Source organism: Ylistrum balloti, unplaced genomic scaffold (assembly GCF_031769215.1).
Source record: "Ylistrum balloti isolate Yb309-2 unplaced genomic scaffold, AGI_CSIRO_Ybal_v1 Utg369798, whole genome shotgun sequence".
Lineage (NCBI taxonomy): Eukaryota > Metazoa > Mollusca > Bivalvia > Pectinida > Pectinidae > Ylistrum > Ylistrum balloti.
The window spans coordinates 897,447-919,507 of NW_026781977.1; the positions used below are offsets into that span (position 1 = coordinate 897,447).

At 33.2% G+C, this 22,061-nt stretch overlaps 2 protein-coding genes across 5 annotated transcripts in view; one reads left to right on the forward strand and one right to left on the reverse strand.

The window, feature by feature from the left end:
- Nucleotides 1-734, forward strand: part of LOC132544438 (uncharacterized) — a 36,316-nt gene extending 35,582 nt beyond the window's left edge. For all 4 annotated transcript variants that reach the window (XM_060208038.1, XM_060208035.1, XM_060208037.1 and 1 more), the window contains exon 6: nucleotides 500-734. The gene's annotated coding sequence lies outside the window, so the exon portion shown is untranslated. The remainder of the gene's footprint in view (nucleotides 1-499) is intronic.
- An 8,522-nt stretch (nucleotides 735-9,256) lies between these two features.
- On the reverse strand, nucleotides 9,257-21,985 carry LOC132544431 (UV radiation resistance-associated protein-like). Its single transcript, XM_060208027.1, has 16 exons — nucleotides 21,851-21,985; nucleotides 20,475-20,595; nucleotides 19,851-19,885; nucleotides 19,393-19,456; nucleotides 19,047-19,144; nucleotides 18,490-18,582; nucleotides 18,130-18,203; nucleotides 17,255-17,360; nucleotides 16,873-16,999; nucleotides 16,376-16,460; nucleotides 15,294-15,384; nucleotides 14,816-14,888; nucleotides 14,179-14,344; nucleotides 13,709-13,787; nucleotides 11,680-11,771; nucleotides 9,257-10,687 (listed from the first exon to the last, which is right to left on the reverse strand). The coding sequence occupies exons 1-16, from the start codon at nucleotides 21,905-21,907 to the stop codon at nucleotides 9,592-9,594; spliced, it is 2,457 nt and encodes an 818-aa protein (XP_060064010.1). The 5' UTR covers nucleotides 21,908-21,985; the 3' UTR covers nucleotides 9,257-9,591.
- Between the last annotated feature and the right edge of the window lie 76 nt (nucleotides 21,986-22,061).

Sequence of the window (22,061 nt, forward strand, 5' to 3'; positions counted from 1 at the left end):
TTGTGATAAAAGTAAAACACAGGTATTACATGTAAATTCGATATAATGTCATATTATACAATAACACAATGTCAACATTAAAATCTTTGGGTAATGAATGAAATGGACTTCGTATTTAAAAATGACTTTACGTTGAATACTCCTTAAATGTAGTGAGTTCAGTTGACGGTTCAGTGGAATAGGGTGCCAACGTATCGATGGACATAATAACGGACCGAGGGACGTTATAACCTTGTCTCTTATATAAGAAGTGATATTGTATCGAGGTGTCACTGTTTACATACTGTAAACTTAATAAGTGTATATAAAAGATAGGCATTATATAAAAGAGCATGACTACATATTAGCGAGGAAGATAATAGACATTTCAGAGAGTTGACACTGACAGAATATCATGTATTTTATAGTACACAATAACGGCAGTCTATCGAGGTTTTATCGTGATATATCGTCACTTAACGATGAAGTTTTGTGAATATTTTTTGTTCTTTATTTACAGGTGTAGTGTATACGCAGTATTTATCCTATAAACAATGAACACGTGACCAGTGATGAGAGATGGATTGTTGGCATTTTTTCAGCTTAATAATTAGACAAGCTTCAAACTCGCGGTGTCTGTATTGCCTACAATGAACTGGAAGTGTTCGAATATGTAATTTATACCATCATAGTACCGTATCGTGTTTTTCTCTGTAAATATGATGTTGTTACAAATTAAAATGATCTGAATATTAGTTCCGGTTTTCATGTTAATTTTTCACGATACTCGTTAGGATGTTTTTATAGATGTTTTTAGTTCAACGGTAATTTTTTCGAAAAATCCTGTTTCATTTTAAAAGAGCAGTTTTGTACATGTTTCATGGTCATTTTATTAGCGTTGTACATAAAGCACAAAGAGTTACAACCGGAAGTAAAATGGTATGCCAAGACGTTGTACATTTCCTATGTGGGTTTTACAAATGGAAGATACATACGTCGATATTAACTGTAAACTATTTTTGTAACATATTTTTGTTACGGTAAATTACAATATAAAACATTTTTTTCAAAAAATAATACAAATACATTTGAAAACCCCTACAAATTATCCGTCATATATCGTACTTTTCGAAAGAAAAAAAAACGGAAGTCGCTTTATAATTACCATGACAGTGTGCTTCTCAGCATTATGCTGTCACCCTAACAAGTTGCGCTAGATACAGTATACTTATCTTTTTATACAGTGTTACCACAGCTATAAAGCAGTATATACAATATCATGCCATCAACACACTTTGGAGTAGTTTCTTGCAACCGGAAGTTGCTATGTACACATCAAAATCACTTAAAGCAGAGTACTACAACAAGAGGAAGTCACAAGTATGATGTCCCATGCAGGTTTCATCAATATCATCTATGATGTGTTTAAATGCTGTGCACTAAATAACTGGTTAACATCGACAACCACTTCTTCCCGGTTTTGCGGTTTCTAATACTTGATATAAGCGAGATTTTCACGTCTTTGCAACAGCCTGGGTCTATAAGGACGGGTGCTAAGAGGTACACCAATAGTGGGAAGTTGAACACAGAACGAAGGTGTAAGATAGGATGTGAACCTTTACAACAACCAGAGACATACACCACCGGACAATGTCTGGAAGACCAAAGTTTTCACAAATACACCAAAACGTCAGCAGTCGTCTGTTGGTGCAGTACTTTCACAGAAATAGACATTCTGTATTTTCAGCTATACTATTAGTGATTTTAAAATGAGAGAACCTTTCACATCTGAGCGCTGAACTTCAAAAGTCGTTTCCCCGTCATCGATGTCTATCTATTTATAAAATAAAGGTCATTGATTGGTTCTCTCCCACATTTATACTTATAATGATGACCTACGTGTGACAAAATTATTCAGCATAATTGTAATGACACAAACGAATTTTTAAAAAACCACACGCACACAAAATGAATTTTTTTTCTTTCGAATTAAGGTGTGATTTATTTGCCTTAAGTGACATAGACATATTTCCACTTGGATAAAGAAATGCGGATATAAAGTATAAAATAATACCGTTCATTCTTGAGCGCGTAGATCCATGATTATGCATTCACGATGATATGAACTACAGCTGCGTTCAAACATTGCACAATATGAGTGGAGATATGTTTGAATGAAACCTTTTTGTACCCGCTATAAAATGCAGTGCTTTTATTTAATGATGCATCTACAATTCATGCTTGTTGTAGTTTGTCTATATACGGGTTTACGCCTTCGCAACATCCTTTTGGTGATGGGTGAGGGGTTGGGAGAGGGATTGGGGAAGGTGCCAACACTGAATTTAATGCGCAAAAAAGAAAAAAGGCGAAAGGAAAACACAAACATGCCAAGTCTTGTAATGGACGAGACGGTTTAGGGTGTTTTCCCTGTCCATTTAAAAGGCACAGATGAAGGTAGCCTACAATTCCGAGCTACGATAACCTGCAATTAGATACAGCTGGCCTTAATCTTTGGTAAAAAAAAAAGACGCGAAACCCTGAAACGAAACCTGCAAGAAACACCACCTTTTTCACCCCTTATGGGGCCTCTTTATTGTCTTAGAGACCAGATAATTCAAACATGTTAAAATTAAATGACATTGATGGAGGTTACATCGATTTGGAACGCGCTGTAATTGTTCTGTCACGTCTACTAAGGCTTCGGGCCATAAATGGCGACTCTCCTTAATACGATATCACAACCCATTAAATCCTGTACCATCAACTCGCTGGAAACATTTAAATTTTCGGTAAAAAAAGACGCATTCAATTATTATGATACCTTGTAAGGTCGTTAAACTTAATCAATTTGCAAGGTACATTGGTAAAAAAATCTTTGAAAAAATGTTCCTTATTTTTCGGTAAATGGTTCTAGTGACTTTTTTCCCTCGCGTTTGGAGTATTTGTTGTCGTGTGATACAGAGATGAGTGTATTAGCGTGACTACTGCACCAAACATAAACAGATATGAGATTACAAAAAGATGTTCATCGATTTGTAATGAAGAACCAGGCAAAATTCAAATTTAAACCAAATCGATAGATAACTTTGTTTTTGTGTTATTGTTATGCTGCACGCGAAAAGATGGGGAAAAAAACACGCACAGATATCAGTATCATTAATATATTAGCTTCGAGAATGAACAAGATTAACAGAATTTATCAACACAACGGTAAAAGTGCGCCATACTGATAAAATTCATTCAGCAGGATTTAAGGAAGGGATAAAACCATGGTAGAAATAGCTGAACGTTAGTAGTACAGCCGATATCATACAAAGATTTATATAAATATTTATATAATGCTACAGTCCAATTCCCTTGTATAACGATTGAAGATATGCTATGTCTGTAGTTTTAATGTATACTAACGAGGGTAAGTTAAAAAAAGGACCCGTATTCATTTCAGAAGGGCTTTTATGAAGTATTACTTAAATATATCTTTAAAATTCTCCTATCTTCTGCCATACCATGAACTCATCACCATAAAATACATGTAAATGACATTAGACTTTTCCAGAAACGTAAAAATCAGGACATTTCTGTTTGTATAATAAATAAATTGAGGATGTTAAGGTGCAACAGACACAGTAGCTATGCAAATAAATAAGTTGGAGGGCATGGACGTTCCTAAAAGTATGTTTATGTATATTAAATTTAACATTTCTCATGCGAACTTCTAATCAAATACAGAAAGAAATTACAATCATAGATTTGAACGTAACTCGATCAGTGTCGCTCCTTTTCTCATGCTCACTGTAAATGGAATTGATTCGTTTTCATATCACAAAAATGGCCAAAACTTCTGCTCAATCCCTTAGTAACGTCACCAAAAACAAAACGAAAAAAAACACACACAAAACAAAACAAAATATTATTAATCATGTTTATTGACGTGAAGGATATATGACGTCACCAGTTCCAAACTAAGGTATCCATTGTCTTAACATATGATGTTATTAACACAAGCAAAACTATGACGTCATCGATACATGACAGTCGTTTTTACCGACATAACATGTGACATCATCAATTTACTACCATTCTATAAGGAAACAACACTACAAATCCGGACTAGTCTTGGAATGTGTTAAAACAGATATGAATCAATTTGTACTGGCAACAAAATTAATGATGTTTTTTTTCCAAGAATTCATGAAATCCATTCACAGTTATGCAGAAGAGCAAACATCTTGACCGCTAATCTATAATATTACTTTGTACTAAGAGATGAAAATTGATCTTCAGGAGGCATTTCCTAACATTTGAAAAGGCTCTGATATGAGAAATGTGATTTTCATGTTCGTTTTTTAAAAACATCAAATACAAAATTGATTTTGTTAGAGTAGAACCAGTTGTCTAATGGTATGGAGGTTATCTAATAATGGACCTTTATGCAGTGAAAGATAGAGCTTTGCTCAAGTTGATAAATTTTCATTGAGAGGAATTGACTGAAATCCATATCATTTTTTCTGGTTTTTTTTTTTTTTTTCTGTTTACATGGAGTGTGTAATCGATCCCTTCAAAGAAATACACAAATCGGGATATTAGCTTATCAGAATAATATAAACAGTGGGATTCCTAGGAGACAAAGATCCATGGACAAAAATACTGTTTGTCAATACAAACTCTACCGTCTATTAATTTCTATGTTGATTTTAGGCCCAGTAGAAAATCTATAGATATTTCATCAATTTAGGTGTTTATTACACATATATATGTAAATACATATCAATTCATGGATTTTGAAAAATATTTTATATATATATTAAAATAACACAACTCTGCTAAAATCAAATTTGTATGCAAATAAATGTAAATTTCCCCAAACATTTTGGATTGTGAAATAGGCTATCACAATCTTGGATTGTATACAGACAGGGGAATCATTTATAAGATTAAAATCTCCTATGATGAAGAAAATTTCCAGCTTTTGTTCAGGGACTAAAAGTGAGTGGGGGACTAGAAAATGACTGTAAGACTTAAACACCCACTCTGCCAAGTTTATTGTGAGGGGAGGTGGGTCAGTATTTACTTATGACGTGGGTGACCTTGGCATTGACCTTTGGACCCTAAAACAATTCATCTCCCATGTATACTCATCACTGACAGTTGTATTGGGTTTGATCGAAATCTGAGGAAAATGTGAATGAATTGAATTGGAATGACAAGGACAGGTTGGGACAGAAATGGGCAATCCTATATACCCCCTCTCCATTTTAAGGCGTGGACATAAAAATCAACCATGTCTCAATAAGGACTTTAGGTATATTGATATGTCTAATTTCTAAGTACTGATGTAGCAAACCTTTAATGTGCTGTACTTGTTTCTAATGTACCTGTCCCTTTGACTGGGTTGGGTCTATCATTGTTTCTCATGTCCCTGTGACTGGGTTGGGTCTATCATTGTTTCTCATGTCCCTGTGACTGGGTTGGGTCTACCATTGTTTCTCATGTCCCTGTGACTGGGTTGGGTCTACAATTGTTTCTCATGTCCCTGTGACTGGGTTGGGTCTACAATTGTTTCTCATGTCCCTGTGACTGGGTTGGGTCTACCATTGTTTCTCATGTCCCTGTGTACCTGGGCATCACACTGTTGACAAAATGTATTTCTGCTAGTGCAAAGGATGATTCCAGTTCTTAAGGTCAGAAGGCAAAATGGAAAAGTTTTTCATGGAAGTTTTGAAACTGACAATGGATAGTTCGATCTAGTGTATTATCAATGAATCTGTTTTTTTATTAGTTTTTAATCCATTCATAAAATAGCAAAAACTAAGACTCCCTTAAAAGTAACAAAATGACAGTACACATGTGTGAAGCGTGGTCATACCTTTATACAGCGAACAAAAGAACTAGAAAGGTAAATATATTGCAAAAGTATACATCACACATCTAATTAATAATGCCCGGCAAACAAATAATATTCTCATTCATGTGTTTTTTTTGTAAACAGGTTTTGTAAACTATCACTGTTTGTTATGATTTACTTTAAACTTTTAAAGTCATTTGTTAGCATCATTGCATTGTTCATAAACTGTACATATCTTTTTGCTTAAAAGAATTATAACTGAAATAAATCTCAGTTCAGAGAAATAGAGACATTTTAAGTGCCAAGTTCAGTTAAAAATGTAACATAAACAAGAGGTCTAATGGGCCTGTATTGTTCGCATCCTCTGCAGCTCATTACTAGGAGGAGAATTCATTCTGGTAGCTGTTTATCCCTCATTTATACCATCTTACAAAGCACACAGATGAAAAATTAAAAAATGGTCTTTTGGTTGTTGAAATGAAATGAGATTTTCACACATCTGACCTCCATGACCATGAACGGTGATCAAGTTACTTCATTTGATAGCCTTTCATTCTAACATGCTACAGGTCAAATGTCATAACCTTCATGCAGGTGACATAAAAAGCTAGATTTTCAAAAGCTGTCTCTTACCTCTGTACTTAACAACAGGATACTGAAATACAATACAGAATATGCTTTGATTTGTATGGCACTTAGCTACATAATTATGTCATGGTTTTAATGTCGTCATTTTAATCTATTGCTTATCAAACCTAACTGGTTATAATAATGAGGTCATTTCTAATCATAGTATCTGTACATTATGTGTAAAAGTCAGTACATTTCTAGGGTTATTTAGGTTACAAAGGTCATTGTGTCTAATTACTTAATTTTGCTATCTATAGTAGTTCATTTATGACAGATGTCATTTTTCTATGGATCCAGTTACAATATCAATGACATCTTTATTTGTAATTATTTGTATTGATTTTCCGAATAACTGGTCATTTCAGTCCTTAATCGACTGACACTATTTCTAATGGTCAAGTTTTAATAGCCAGTTTGTCAGTACCATTGTATAGGTGATATAAGAGGATTTATGACTTTATTTAATGTCCTAATCTACAGGAAATCCATTCATGATTAATTATACATCCATTTATAAGGTATATATATCCGAACATCTGTTCACCGTTTCATCTGCCAAAGCTCACTGCTAACTATTTCAAGATTCCCTTTCCTATTTTCTTTAAATTCACATTTCTTTATGTGTTTGTGTTGCCTTCGTCTTTTATTGATATACAATGTATTTTGGATATTTGGTGCCATTACAAAGTTTGTATCATTAAACATAATAAACACTTTTAAATGACAATGAAAATTTCAAAGACATTTGTATTGATTTTATTCAAATGACTTAAGGCTATATGTTACCTTACATTGACATAGCTAGTTAAGGAATTAATTTTAGTTTTTTCAAATGACTTAAGGCTATATGCTACCTTACATTGACATAGATAGATGAGGAATTAATATTAGTTTTTTCAAATGACTTAAGGCTATATGTTACCTTACATTGACATAACTAGTTAAGGAATTAATTTTAGTTTTTTCAAATGACTTAAGGCTATATGCTACCTTACATTGACATAACTAGTTAAGGAATTAACTTTGTTTTTTTCAAATGACTTAAGGCTATATGCTACCTTACATTGACAAAGATAGATGAGGAATTATTTTTATTTTTTCAAATGACTTAAGGCTTTATGTTACCCTACATTGACATTGTTAGTTAAGGAATTAGTTTTAGTTTAGTCTAATGGTGATGAATTGATGACCAACATGATGACTAATATTAAAACCATCATTAAGTGATGACATCACTGACATGCTTTAAAGGGAGATAAATCTAACCTGCACTAATGTGTAAGGCAGCATAATGCCTTAAATACAATGGTACATATGAATTTTTGCAAAAAATTCCCAACATTCTTATATACTACATATCATTCATAATTCACACAAGTAATATCAAATTTTCAAAATGGATTTTTGGTATAATCATGTTATATTCCAATCCTAATGAATTAAAATGGAAACAAAATAGCTTGGACATTAAGCTAGACTTAACAGGTATATCTATGTGGCACATCAATATGGCTTTCTCATTTCTAAAAATTGTCTGCATTTTTATAGTGCTATGTTTATCTCAACATGGTTGCAAAATTCTGAAACAATATTTTTTAAGTACAAATGTAGTGTTCTGTATTCTCTAATTGCTGTAAATTTGATAACTTGAAAAGAAATGTACCTTCAAAATCACTGCTGTCCACTAAACCTCTTGACCTGGAATTCATTATCATTATTTTAACAAAATTATCATAATCAAGAATAACATCTATGGGTATTTTTAAAGTACTTTTTTCAACTTTTCAATATTTTTGATTTTTGAAATATGTGGAAAGTAACAATGACTCATGACCTATTGATTATTAAAGATGACAGTAACTGTTGCAAGGAGACAAGATAAGGTCAAAGGCCACCATATAATGCACTCAACATGTTATCAAGGGAATTATAACACTAAATAATACATAGATGATTTAACCATCAAGTTATTCTAAAGCTGATTTATAATCATGATTTGTTCGGTAATTGATCATGATTTGTTTGGTAATTGATTATGATTTGTTCGGTAATTGATTATGATTTGTATGATTAGTTTGGTAATTGATCACAATTTGTTTGTAATTGATCACAATTTGTTTGGTAATTGATCACAATTTGTTTGGTAATTGATCACAATTTGTTTGTAATTGATCACAATTTGTTTGGTAATTGATCGTGATTTGTTTGGTAATTGATCGTGATTTGTTTGTAATTGATCACAATTTGTTTGGTAATTGATCATGATTTGTTTGGTAATTGATCGTGATTTGTTTGTAATTGATCACAATTTGTTTGGTAATTGATCGTGATTTGTTTTGTAATTGATCGTGATTTGTTTGGTAATTGGCAATGATTTGTTTGGTAATTTATCATGATTTGTTTGGTAATTTGCTTACTGCATTTATCACTGCATGGACAGTCGGCCCATTTTAAGGGTAAGTGTTCTTGTAGTGCATAGCTTCTTGAGAAGCATGCCCCTCCCCTCCCAAGCCCCTAAGTAAAGTTAACCAATCCACAAATCTTTTTTTCGATCAACAATTTCTACAATATTTTCATCATTTACTGGTAATTTTCAAGTACCAAGATGAAATACAGCAGTAATTATAACAAAGGAAAGGAGGTCAGACTGAAAGAAGAGAAACCATGACTGGTTACGATGGTAATTATATACATATCTGATCAGGGAAGTTATCCCTACATGTATGTGTAGGAATACAAGTTCACTCACCATGGCAAAAATAGCAAAAATTTACTCTTTTAAAACAAAACAACCCAAAGATATTTTCCTTGACTATCATTACTAAAGGTTTATTTTACATGCTTCAACTTTCTTTCTAGATAAAATATTCATATGAACATTTGAAGATGGTATCTGTTAAAACAGGTCCATTTTCCACTTCACAATAAATCAATGTGTAAAGTTGAGTGAAGGCAGCTAAAATTGATAAAAATCAATGATGGTGATTTTGAAATACATTACAAAACAAGTTCACAAGCTTACAGGTGGCAGTTAAAGTTGAATTAATTTTCTTCTTTATCATGATCAAAAATTTAATTTTTGCAACATACAGTATCCATAAAATATCTTAGATGTTATAAATACAACACAACTAGCATCAAGAGCAAGTTGCCTCCCTTTCTATGGGAGCTTCCTGTGGGCTACTCCCACTGTTCAAGCTTTCATACGACTTAGTATCACTATCAACTTGATTTACAACAAGGTCATTGGAATGTTTGAAAGCAGAGGTCTTAAACGACCTGAAGTTATCAGAGGAATCTGAGTCAGAAGAACTCTCTCTGGTTTGCACAGACGATTTTTGAACACCACTTTCAGGAAAACCTGAAATACTGTCTAAATTGGACTGTTTTGAATGTTCTGTATCACATTGGTCTTTGGAGTGCGTACTGGAGCATGGTGGAACATCTCTTTGGTGTTCAATGATTGTTTCCGATGCATTACTCACACAAGTGCTATCTCCTGTTTCTAGTGAATCTACTTCCTTTTTAATGTTCATTTTATCACATACATCCCCTGCAGAACAAGCAGGTTCGTCATCGAGCTGGTCTATATTTTCAGTATTATGTAAAGTTATGTCTCCACCCACTCCGACTCTCAAATTGGCACTGTCAACATGCAGCACATGTTTCCCCTTTTTTGGTCCCTGATTACTGAATGTCAAATCATCTTTACCAATAACACTGTATACATAGTTATCTCCCCCTAACTGACTAGTATTTGTTTTTCCCAATATTGCACTATTAACATCTTTTCGTTCGCATCCATCCTCGGTCACTTGATCACGTGATATAACATTATTTTCATCAATCATTTCAAAATGTCCAAAATCTTCATGAATCACATTCATGTCATTGAACATATCCAACTGTTCAGAAACAGGATTAGAAATCTTAAAGAAGTGGTCCTCTGATGGCCGGAATATGTCTTCTACGTCTTCGTTTGAATGTTTCTCGGTGTGTGTACCATTGTTACCTGAACCACCTCTCTGCGAACTGTTGTTACATTCACCAGGGGAGTGGTTGTTTTTGTTTTCTTTAGATGTCACATCCAGTGTGGTCATGTCAGTACTATCAGGTAGACTAAATCTCCCTCCAGAAGCTAGAGAGCTCTGTGTATCTGTGCGATCAAAATCATACACACTACGGTCTTTCCCTTCACTTCCTGTACCGATTTTGCGAATTCCAGGTGTATACCTACAAATCAAAAAGTGGTGAAATATTTAGAAATTTGTTAAAATTTGAACAGTGGATGGTTTTCTGAAAAGGTACATCATCTATTCCATAGATATAATCTGATATGTTTTCTCAGATTCACAAAGGGAGATACAATGACTGTTTACCTAGAAAATGTCCCCACTCCCCCATACATAACGTGACCTGTAACCTTGATCTCATTAATATGTAAATGTGTAGAACTTGATGCTATGATATTTTTCTATTGAAAGTATTACCATTCGAGGTTAGAATGACTTAACATTGATTCTGGATCGGACGAGACAGACCTGGGTAACCATATATACCCTCTCATAAAATGGTAGGGACAGAAGAACACAGTAGATATGATCAACATGTACAAACACCAGTAAACAGGAAAAAATTTGTAGCGATCCATGAAAGTATTCAGTTGAGAAAACCCTATACAAATATGTCCAGAAAAAGTATCACCATGGATTAAGATAGAGAAGGATAGGTAACTGTCCTTGAACTTTGATATAAAGAGTATATACAGTAAAATGATATTTCTCCAAATAGCCAAGGTGACAATACATGTATTTTCTAAGGAGGGAAATCTTCAAATTTCAGAGACAGAAAAAGGAACTAATAATGGACTGTAAAAACATTTATTTTCGTGGGAGTTTAATTTTAGTAGATTTCGTAGGTAACAATTATAAACATAAATTTTCGTAGTCATCGATTTTGTAACAATTATAAACATAAATTTTCGTAGTCATCGATTTCCTGAATACCATTAATCCATGGAATAAAGTGTACACTAATATTGTTTTTCTGGACATTCGCTTTATTTGATCTCTATCAAAATATGTGTTGTAGACATCTGAGTACATGAAATAATATTAAAGGATGTGTTTGAAGTTCCAGTTTTGTATTGTAACATGGCTTCTATAGAATATCGATGGTGTATAGAAAAGTTTCAAATAAACCAGTCATTCCTGGTATATACTCACAGCCTGACACCTAACCGCAGTTCAAGGAGGGATTTCATGTTACTCAAAGTTTGTCGTAGGTCTGTAGTTCCAAGGCCACAGTAATATCGTAGCTGCAAATTACAACGGAAAAAGTCTGTGAAAGCACCAATCAAACATTAAACTCCAACTGATACCATCTATCGTCCAATAGGCCCAGGGAGCCTGTCTCTGATCAAATTCAAGGAGCGGGCTTATTTGAGGACAGGATCATAGCATTAAGGACATTCTTCTAGCATTTCTAAAAATACAGTATGTTGAGTGGACTTATTGCCAAACAAGGAATTAATGCATTAGTATATTAATAAATTAAGAAATCACATCTCACTACCTATTTGTTTGATAAATTGGTATCAAAGGTTTTATAAAGAGTCCTGATTACCCTGAGGAAGGAAGTAAAGGCTTATTACAAAAACAAACAAAATATAAAAAAAAAATAACAGGAAAACAAGAGTACCGCAAAGCGGAACAAAATATGCCCATGAATATTCAGAACAAAGAAGATAATTCAAGAATTACAGTCCTCCACCCGGTGTACTTTGATGGAAGTCAAAGGTTAGGTCACAGCGACCTACTTTTGGTACACGACACACCATCTCACCATGGTGCACCCACGTTTCAGTATCAAATGGTGTAGGACAAGGCTTTTCTTTGATAGAGGTCAAAGTCAATGTCACAGTGACCTACGTTTTGCATGGGACACGCTGTCTCACCATGATGCATTCACATGCAAAGTTAAGTTCCAGTATGAAATTAACATTGGTTAGAGGAAATATTCTTACAAGATTTTTATATTTCATTTCATGGTGATTAAGCATACAAACTTTCATAAAGATTGGCTGAAAAATGTAGGAGATCTCCGGACAAGATTTCTATAGTGAAATAAACAAAGGGGCATAACTCTTATTCAAATTGTCTAATCAAAACCCCGTTCAGGAAAACACAACTTCATATCATGATGATTAAGCCTACCAAGTTTCATAAAGATCGGCTGAAAAATGTAGGAGGAGATCTCCGGACAAATAAAAGTTTACGACGGATGCCAGACGGACGAACAGACAGCGCCATACCATAATACGTCCGTCTTTCGACGGGCGTATAAAAATATGACATAAATTGCATCACATACATAGACCATAAAACAAACACAAAGTTATTAATAGTATTCACATTATGGGCAAATACAAAGACAGAAACAAAGTAGATAGAAATAACAGGTGAACAATAATATACCGGATTATAACATAGGTTATGATGTGTCTTACTCAGTATGATAAATAGAATTTAGTGAGTAATATCAATACTATTTTTGACTTTGTATTCGTTAATATAAATTTATATACGTAAAGTTCCCTGCTCCTAACCTGACAGAAATGGAGTTTAATATATAGTTTAGTCTGAGAAACTCAGAGCAAAACCAAAGCTAATGATGTACTTGCATTGTACAATAATTAAGCTGGCTATGTAATCCTTAAGATGTATTTAGATCTTAAGGATGAAGACAGGAAAAACAAACAAATAATATATCCCTACTATGTAGTGGCAGACATGAAAATCAGAGCTGTCTATTCAGATTAGATCACCATATAAATATACAAAACACTTTCACTCTTACACAACTTCCCTCTAATGATGTGTCCAACATCCCAAACACTGCCTATCAACTCACAGGTCGTGTCCAACATCCCAAACACTGCCTATCACCTCACAGGTCGTGTCCAACATCCCAAACACTGCCTATCAATTCACAGGTCGTGTCCAACATCCCAAACACTGCCTATCACCTCACAGGTCGTGTCCAACATCCCAAACACTGCCTTTCACCTCACAGGTCGTGTCCAACATCCCAAACACTGCCTATCAACTCACAGGTCGTGTCCAACACCCCAAACACTGCCTATCAACTCACAGGTCGTGTCCAACATCCCAAACACTGCCTATCAACCCACAGGTCAAAAAACAACAATCTTTCAAACATTAAATCTAAAATATTTAAAAATGAATATCATACCTGACTGATGTTTTTATTCAAAAGGAAAACTCCATAATTAAACTGGAATTTTTCCTTTCCTTTTGCAAATAAAGGGAATCTGAAAGTATAAAAAGCATTGTGACAATACATTTTTTGCAAGTATGAATTTTATATATCTTATATAGTTCATCATTGTTCAGTTTTCGTTTTATACAAAAAAAGAAATCCATTCAAAATTCTTTGTACAGGGTTTTTTTTTCTAATTTCAGTACTCCCATTTGATATTTCCCTACCTAAAAATTGGTACAATTTACAAAATTATTTTTTTATCATTATTCAAACCTACATCAGAAGTCCTAAATTGGAGCATACCATTGTCTATAAGTGCTGTAGACCTAATACCATATGACGCTTCCACCTATTTGCAAACGTAATACACAGATATGTGGAACTCTTTTGGATAGGAGATTAATGTCACAATAAGGAAATATATAGCCTTAAATACATACTGCCGATCCTTGTCTAATAACTTGGTGTGAATATGGTCTTGGATGACTGATCTTGAACCATTATGGGTCATCGGATACCTCAGTGGAATGTCAAGAATGTCTGACATCATCATGACCATGTGACATACGTAACCAAGGGAAACAGACACCATCATGTCTTCCTGACCTGTAGACAGAGCAAGAAATGAAAATCGTATTCTCAAGCAATTGTTATTAAACCAGAAAAAAAAATTAAAATCAATTTCAGAATGATATTTCATCATAGCTCATCCTTTAATAGTGCCAGGATATGCTTTTAAAATCCCGAGAGTTACGGGCTAACTGGGTCAATATGACAATAGCAATTTCTATATGTTGTTAATGAATATTAACTTGAATATGTGTTGTAGTAATTAAAAAGGGTACAGATCTACTTAAAATAACATTTGAATATATTTATTGAAGAAAATATTTTGGAAAATTCAAAATGTTACAAAAGTCAAAGAGTCAATATTTCAAGCTTGAGCATACTATCACATAGTGTTTAAAAATCCCTCGGACAATCTAACAGTTTATCCGAATATCACACGAATATCACACGGAAACTTACTTAGAAACTCTTCAGAATTCGGTAACTTAATATCACACAGAAACTTACTTAGAAACTCTTCAGAATTCGGTAACTTGACACCACAAATGAACATGTCTGATTTTTGGTCTGATTTCTTACTCTGAAATGGAACAATAAATTGCATTCAAAGGGAAGTAACCCTAGAAACCAAAGTCAGGTCGGAATTCATTACTGGCTGAGAGAAGAATGACAAACACAGGTTCGAACCATTGTTGTTGAAGGAAAGAACAATTTGATAATAACCTCTCCAATAACATCAAAAATAAATGTGGTACATTGTCACCTTGCAGTAATATTAGCTCTTGAAATCCATCTACATTCAAAATGTACACAACAAATAAGCATATCAGTTTTCATAAAAATCTACAGACTTCTTGAGAAATAGCAATAACAAGAATTCTAAATATGCCGACAAAAGATCACAGACAAAATGTGATTTGAATAACCTGCCATCTGGATGATATCATAAAAGTTGTAAACAATATCTGAGACCCAGACAACTCACCTCCGTAATTGAGTAGACATTTGTGGCCAGCTCGCCAGTCAGCTGTTTTCTTCTGATCCACAGCTGTGCATTCTCCTTAATCAAACTCTCCCTAACATAACACAGAATTCATTTTCCTAAAAACTTTCATTAACATTTTATTATGCTTGGACTAGTTGATCAAAATTATTCCTTTTCAAGTCCTGTATTATTATGTGCAGGTCCTTCTAGATTTATGTCTAAGATGCTGGGAAAAAAGACAGACAGGTCTGTCTGCACAAAAGAACAAGGCCAGGTTTAAGCCATTAAAATTTGATCATGAGAGTTGTTTTAATTTGATATATGACACAGACTTAACTTGTTAGACTAATCACACACTCAAAAAGAGTGCCGTGGACACAATATGCTGCCACAAAATATAAAGATCAAAATTGGTCCTTTTAATTGTCGCTTTTAACATGTCTGTATCATAAATCTTACAAAAATCAATGCACCGTAAAATCGCCCCTTCATGCACATCGAACAATTGTATTAGTGACATTGAGCAAGTTTTATGAAAATCTGATAATTAGTTTAGGAGGAGATGCATTCACAAAGCTCCACTAAGAGCAAGCTACAGATACAAAGTTAAAAAATGGCATAAATCTTACAAAAGTCAACGAACCGAAAAATCACCCATTCATGCACATCTGCCCATTGCAGTAGTGACATTGAGCAATCATGAAAATCTGATGATTAGTTTAGGAGGAGTTGCGTTCACAGGAAATGGACGTACGGATGGATGGACAGACAGAGAAGATAATGCCAATATACGACCACCTCTGGCAGTGTATAAAAATGACTACCAACTCTCTAAACTATCCCATAATTTTTAAACATAAGTGCTGATCCTTTTAATAGGATGTGTGATAATCTGAATATTTTGTAAAGTGGCTTACAGATTTAAACAAAGCAATCATGCTTAACTCTTGTATTTGCAATCATTTTTTCTGTATTTAAATCCAGACAGTGAAAAGTACATATTTATATATAAGTAAATTATAACACAACTACGTTTATATACCAAGGTCAAAGGCACATTCTCTCTTATATAATTATCGTACCTGGTTTGACAATTGTGTTTTTTCCTGTCAGATAGATGAGCTCGTTCTTTCTCCAATAAGGCAAATTTTTCATCCAACTGCTTTCCTACAGAAGCAGAATAGATAGACTACAAAACTGTGTTATCAACAAATATTTACAATCTATCTGTGTTGTACTTCATCTTTAAAAAGTAGATTTTACAGTATCCTATGCCTCAACCAGTGGCAACAGTGGCATTTTCACTATTCCGTTGTACATTTAACGTGAATGCAATAATTTCATCAGTGAAATAACCATCTAGACACTTGTGTATTAGATGTTCTCTTACATTCAGATCATGAAATTTTCATTTGTTAAAATATAATTTGACCATTTTCACAGGTGAAAATGACCAGCTAAAAGGTAACTGTTTTTTACATTAGGAGCATCTAGTATCTGTTGTCTGTGTTTGATTATTCTAATGGTATCCTGATTTCAATACATTAAATTGGACACCAACAGTAGAAACTTTACGTACTAGATGTCTGGTATCTGTGTTTAGCTTTCTCACATTCTTCCTGGTCAGACTGTAGACATGTCGTCTGCCAGGTCAGCTCACTGCGGAGTTGTCTCACCTTGAGTAATGTAGCTTCTCGCTCACATAGCTATTTAACAGACACAAAGTACTCGTAAGATGACAGACTTAGCTGGGTATGTTAGGATTTATCATCTAGAGAATACTTTTGTTCACATACACACCTGAACATTGGATGTTTCCAAAAGTACAAAATTCTAGCAGAATAACTTCAATTCCCTTCCTTTCATCAGAGAGTAAGCAAGAAAATTTGTATTAGAATCTCTTACGATATTTCAGGCTGATTGACTTGGTGTAACTTGACAAAAAAGTATATGTTTTTTACCTTCTGAGACTTTTCCTGTGAGGAGAGTAGCTTATCTTCTATGGAGCTGTGGACGCGACTGACCGATACCTGTGTCTGTTTTATAGCACGTAGTACTGTATAGATTCTGTAAAAAACAGGAGCAAAAAATTTACCAAACATTTGTCAGAAAATAGAAACAAACAAACGACTTTATGAAAACAAACAATTTATTAACATGTACCCATCTTTAAGTACATGTATATATACCACATTTTTGTGTATAATTAAGTTTTTCTTTAAATGTCACTAAGCTAAAATGTAAATGAAGAATAATTCAGATTTTGTATCAATGAAATGTAAGGGAATATTACAGAGGGATGTGTCCAAATCATTTGTACATAGCCATCACAGTTATTTCAAGTACAGTTACAGGGTATATAGAGATTACTTGGCACTGTACAACACTGTCAAGGACCTTATACCACAATATGTATGATATATACCTCGATAAATATATTTCTATACTATCTGAAAGTTACAGTAAGACAATTGAACATGGAAACTGGAAATATACATTTAGAAATTTGTTTGTACTAATATGGTAATTTTGATTTATAACCAATACTACTTTTACTGATTCTTTAGAAAAAATCAAATATAAAATGTGAAAATTGATGTATAGCATATATCAGATTAAATATATAAATTATCAGTGATTTTTGTTAGAAATGGTCGAAAAAGACAAATTAAAAAACAAATGATAAAAATACTGATAAATAAGTAATACCACATAGTAATGGAGTGATTGTTAAATATATCTTTCCTTATGTGCAAAAACATTTTATTCCTTATATAGAAATTAATTATAATATCAACCATATCCTCTTCACAGAAAACATGACAAGTGTTCACACCTCTCCAGGGATGCCGATGTATAGGATTTCTTGGCTGTTCCAGCCTCAACTGGCAGATTGATCAGTGGTTTGACCTACAAAACAAAACATTTTTATGGATTTGTCACGCAATACAATAGCATTACAAAGGTAAATGATCAAATTTAAGCCAAAACATATACATGTATATCTCAAAGACAAGTGAAAGTGAAGGTGAAAGTTCTCTCAAAACCTTTTTGTTCGAGAGCTTTTAAATATCTGAATATGAAATTTTACAAGTAAAGGGAGTTTAAATGAAATCCAGATAAACATAGACTATCCAAAATATCTGTGTTTCTGAAGTAGTAATTAGTTAATTTAATTCAAAAAGAAAAAACCTACCTTTTCTTTATTGATGTCAGGTGCAACAAAGAACTTGTCAAACATTCCAAAAATCATGGTGTTGGGTGAGTATTTCACCATGTCTTGCTGGAGCTGTAAGTGTATAAATACTTGTGATTAATTCCTGCCTACATATATATGTATTTTGTTTGTACTAGATATAAATAAAAAATATCTCCCTTAATTTCTATTCATCATTGTGACACAGGAAAACTCTAAAGTTAAAGAATAGAAAAAAGCATCTATAATATGCTGGTAAAGATGTTTAAATCCATTTTTATTCACAATAATAGACAATAAAACTAGACCACAAGAAAACAAAATAAATATGCATTGTTTTTTCTGTTCACAACATTATTTTTTAAGAAATTCACCAAATCACCAAAACTTGAAATCTTGCAAATGTTTTATTTCATGTATACAGGTGATGTATGTTGAACACAATAATTACAATGTATTAAATAAGTTTGAAGACAGCCATCAAAATAAGTACATTTTGTACAGCGATAGAAAAAATATTACGGATATGGTAACAGAACATGTGGTTAAACTCTGACCTTGTCAGCGAAGAAATCCAGGCCTGTCAAATGGACAGTCCAGTCCAGAAGGAGACGGCAGTCATCATCCACAGCCAACCATACTCGCACAACCAAGGCTGGACAGTGGTCAAGGTATCATTCAATATTCAGTGATAATATCAACATTCACAAAAAGAAGACTTAAGATGGTTTGATATTACTCAAATTTCAATAAAATAATGCTTTTTTGCAGAAATTTTAAAAAAAATTAAGTGTTAAAATTAATTTATTTGTATACTTGGTACTATTGCACATTTGCCCTACATTAAAATCAAATGTTAAACAATGAAATCTCCCCAGGCCCAGATTGATGACAGAAGGATACACTGAGATTTTATATTGATTTCCCCTTCATACCGACTGATATCAAAACTTTGCCAAGATGGATTCTACAAAAGAAATCAAAATAACAGTAACATTCATCGACTACTCATAAGGATTTAGTTTTGTTTTACACAAAAATTATCAAAATTGAACATAATTGTTCCTTGCATCTTTTATAGTCAACAATTCAATAACTAAATGAAAATTTTCAAAACCGAATTAATACATACATATATATAAAATGTATTTCATAAGGTATTTCATTTTTGTAAACTTTCCACATGTAACCTTTCGACTAAACTCAAGGAAAGACAATTTAAACTAATCAAAGATAAAATTGAAATTGGAAAATATGTTATTAAGATCTTAAACTGTCAACAGATTAAAATCAAAACTGAAATCTTAAACTGACAACTGATTTTTTATCTATAAATTAAAGATGATGTATGGTTAACTTACAAGTGATCCTGTTATCTTCTCACTTGTGTAGAATGCTGAAAAGATATTGTCAGAGTTTATATTATTGCTTTAAACTAAAGAACCAACCATTCACTAATTAAATTTACTATAATTCACTAGAAAATGTCTACCACACATGAATGTCCTTGCAGTCACTGCTACACAATCCAAAATCTGATCAGAAAAAATTTGATGTTATGATATTATGGAGTAGATATGAACCAAATGTTTTGAAAAGCTTTCAAGATTATGGTTGAATCAAGAACAGAATGGGATGACACAGGCATGAGATATTGGAAACACCCAATATAAATCAATAAGATCAATACAAATATGATTTTATAGCGGTAACAGAAAGCAAAATTTCTAACAGAAGCACTACAATTTTAATTTGATTGATAAATCATTATACATAAGTGATGATATTTATTAAGCGTTGTAATGTAACCCCAAAAGTAAGTGGCAAAATTTTCTATTTGCAAGACGGATATTTCAGAAATAATTTACCAATAAACACTAAAGGTGTATTACAAGCCTCGGGAAGAAATCTACCATACAAGTTGGTTGATAGTATTTATACCCCTGAAACTAATTTTGATAACTTGTCTGCTCTACAAATAATACCTTTGGCTGCTGTGTCACGGTGAAGTGTGAAATAGGACTGCAATTTATGGACATCTTTCCCATTGTAACTAGGACACACCAGGTTCCTAATGGCAAGACTTCGGAGATGTCTAAGTCGTCGCTACATAAGGAAATTAAAAGCTGTTAACATATAAAAACTGTAAACTGTTTGATACATAAAAACATGATAATTTCATTTAAGTGACCTTATGTATCATGTACATTTAAATAGATTGGAAATTAAAATTAGGGATTATTAATTTATACAGTGACAATGTCTTGGACTTCTCAAAATATTGAATTAGATTTTGTACAATTTGTCGCATTTTGTAAATAAATGTCACAAACAAGAGTAACGCAAGAACATCACCCTTCATAGTTTTTGACATCGATGAAATTTTCATCATTTATTCCAGAGCTTTGAAGGATTTCTTTGCAATATTAGTGTTTAATTTATCACAACATGAAAAGTCAGAATCATTTTACATGGGGAATTCTTGGTAATAGCTTTTGACCACCACACTGAACATCATGTTATAGGCCTACTGCTTCTTATTCAAAGTCATTGATATCAAGTCAGGAATTGGAACAGAAAGAATAAAGTGGTTTCTTCGCCAATGCCAAAATAGAGCTTATATTTTCAGACACTATGTATTTTCTATCTATTGTTTTGTGTATCATTTATTGCCCTCATAGACAGGTAACTACTTCTCTGGTTTTATTTCTTACCTTTTTTACAATGCTTAAATCACAGGTATTTAATACGCTCATATATTAATCCCTTTTTGGATTTCTCCTTTGAACTAATTCATATCGGACGTTTGACATTGTCTATCGTCGGAATTCCGACGAAGGACATTGTCAAACGTCCCTATAAACGAGACCCAAGGAGAAATCCCAAAAGGGATTATCTCATATATATATGCTATAGAATGAGTGTATTCACAAACTAGTCCACAGAAAGACCAAAAGGTCATAATAGTGGACGTAAAACATGTTAAATAAATGAAAAAAGAGTGTTCACAGTGTACTGGCTATTATCTACGCTGAAAAGAACAGTCGACATTTTTTCTTTTCTTGTCGACAACATCACTTTCCTATAGATTCATGCATATTTCATTCGATATTGATCGGTCTGCACTTGCTTCTATAAAAAAATCTTAAATGAATATATATGTAAACAGTTAAAACATATGCATTGAATCGATTTGAATTCATTATGACAACGCCAATAATGGAATAACAGTATTGACATGTATTAATGAGCGATATAAAACTCAAATAGATGACAATCATGCCGACAAATTTAATAATAAACATCATGAAGACAGATGTACTGTGCAACATCGAATACAGACAACGAAACCATGTCTCACCTGATATGTCTGCAGTTCAAATAAGCATCGGGCTTTCTTGGTGCTTATCTGCGACATGGCTTAATTCAAGAGCGGCACATCATGACTGCATGTTTACAAAATGTAAATACATGATCAACATCTATGAAATCGATTTTATGAGCTCCAAAGCCCAACAGGAAGTACTACCCCCTAAACAGTCGCCATTTTCAAGATCTCGCAACATGTCACA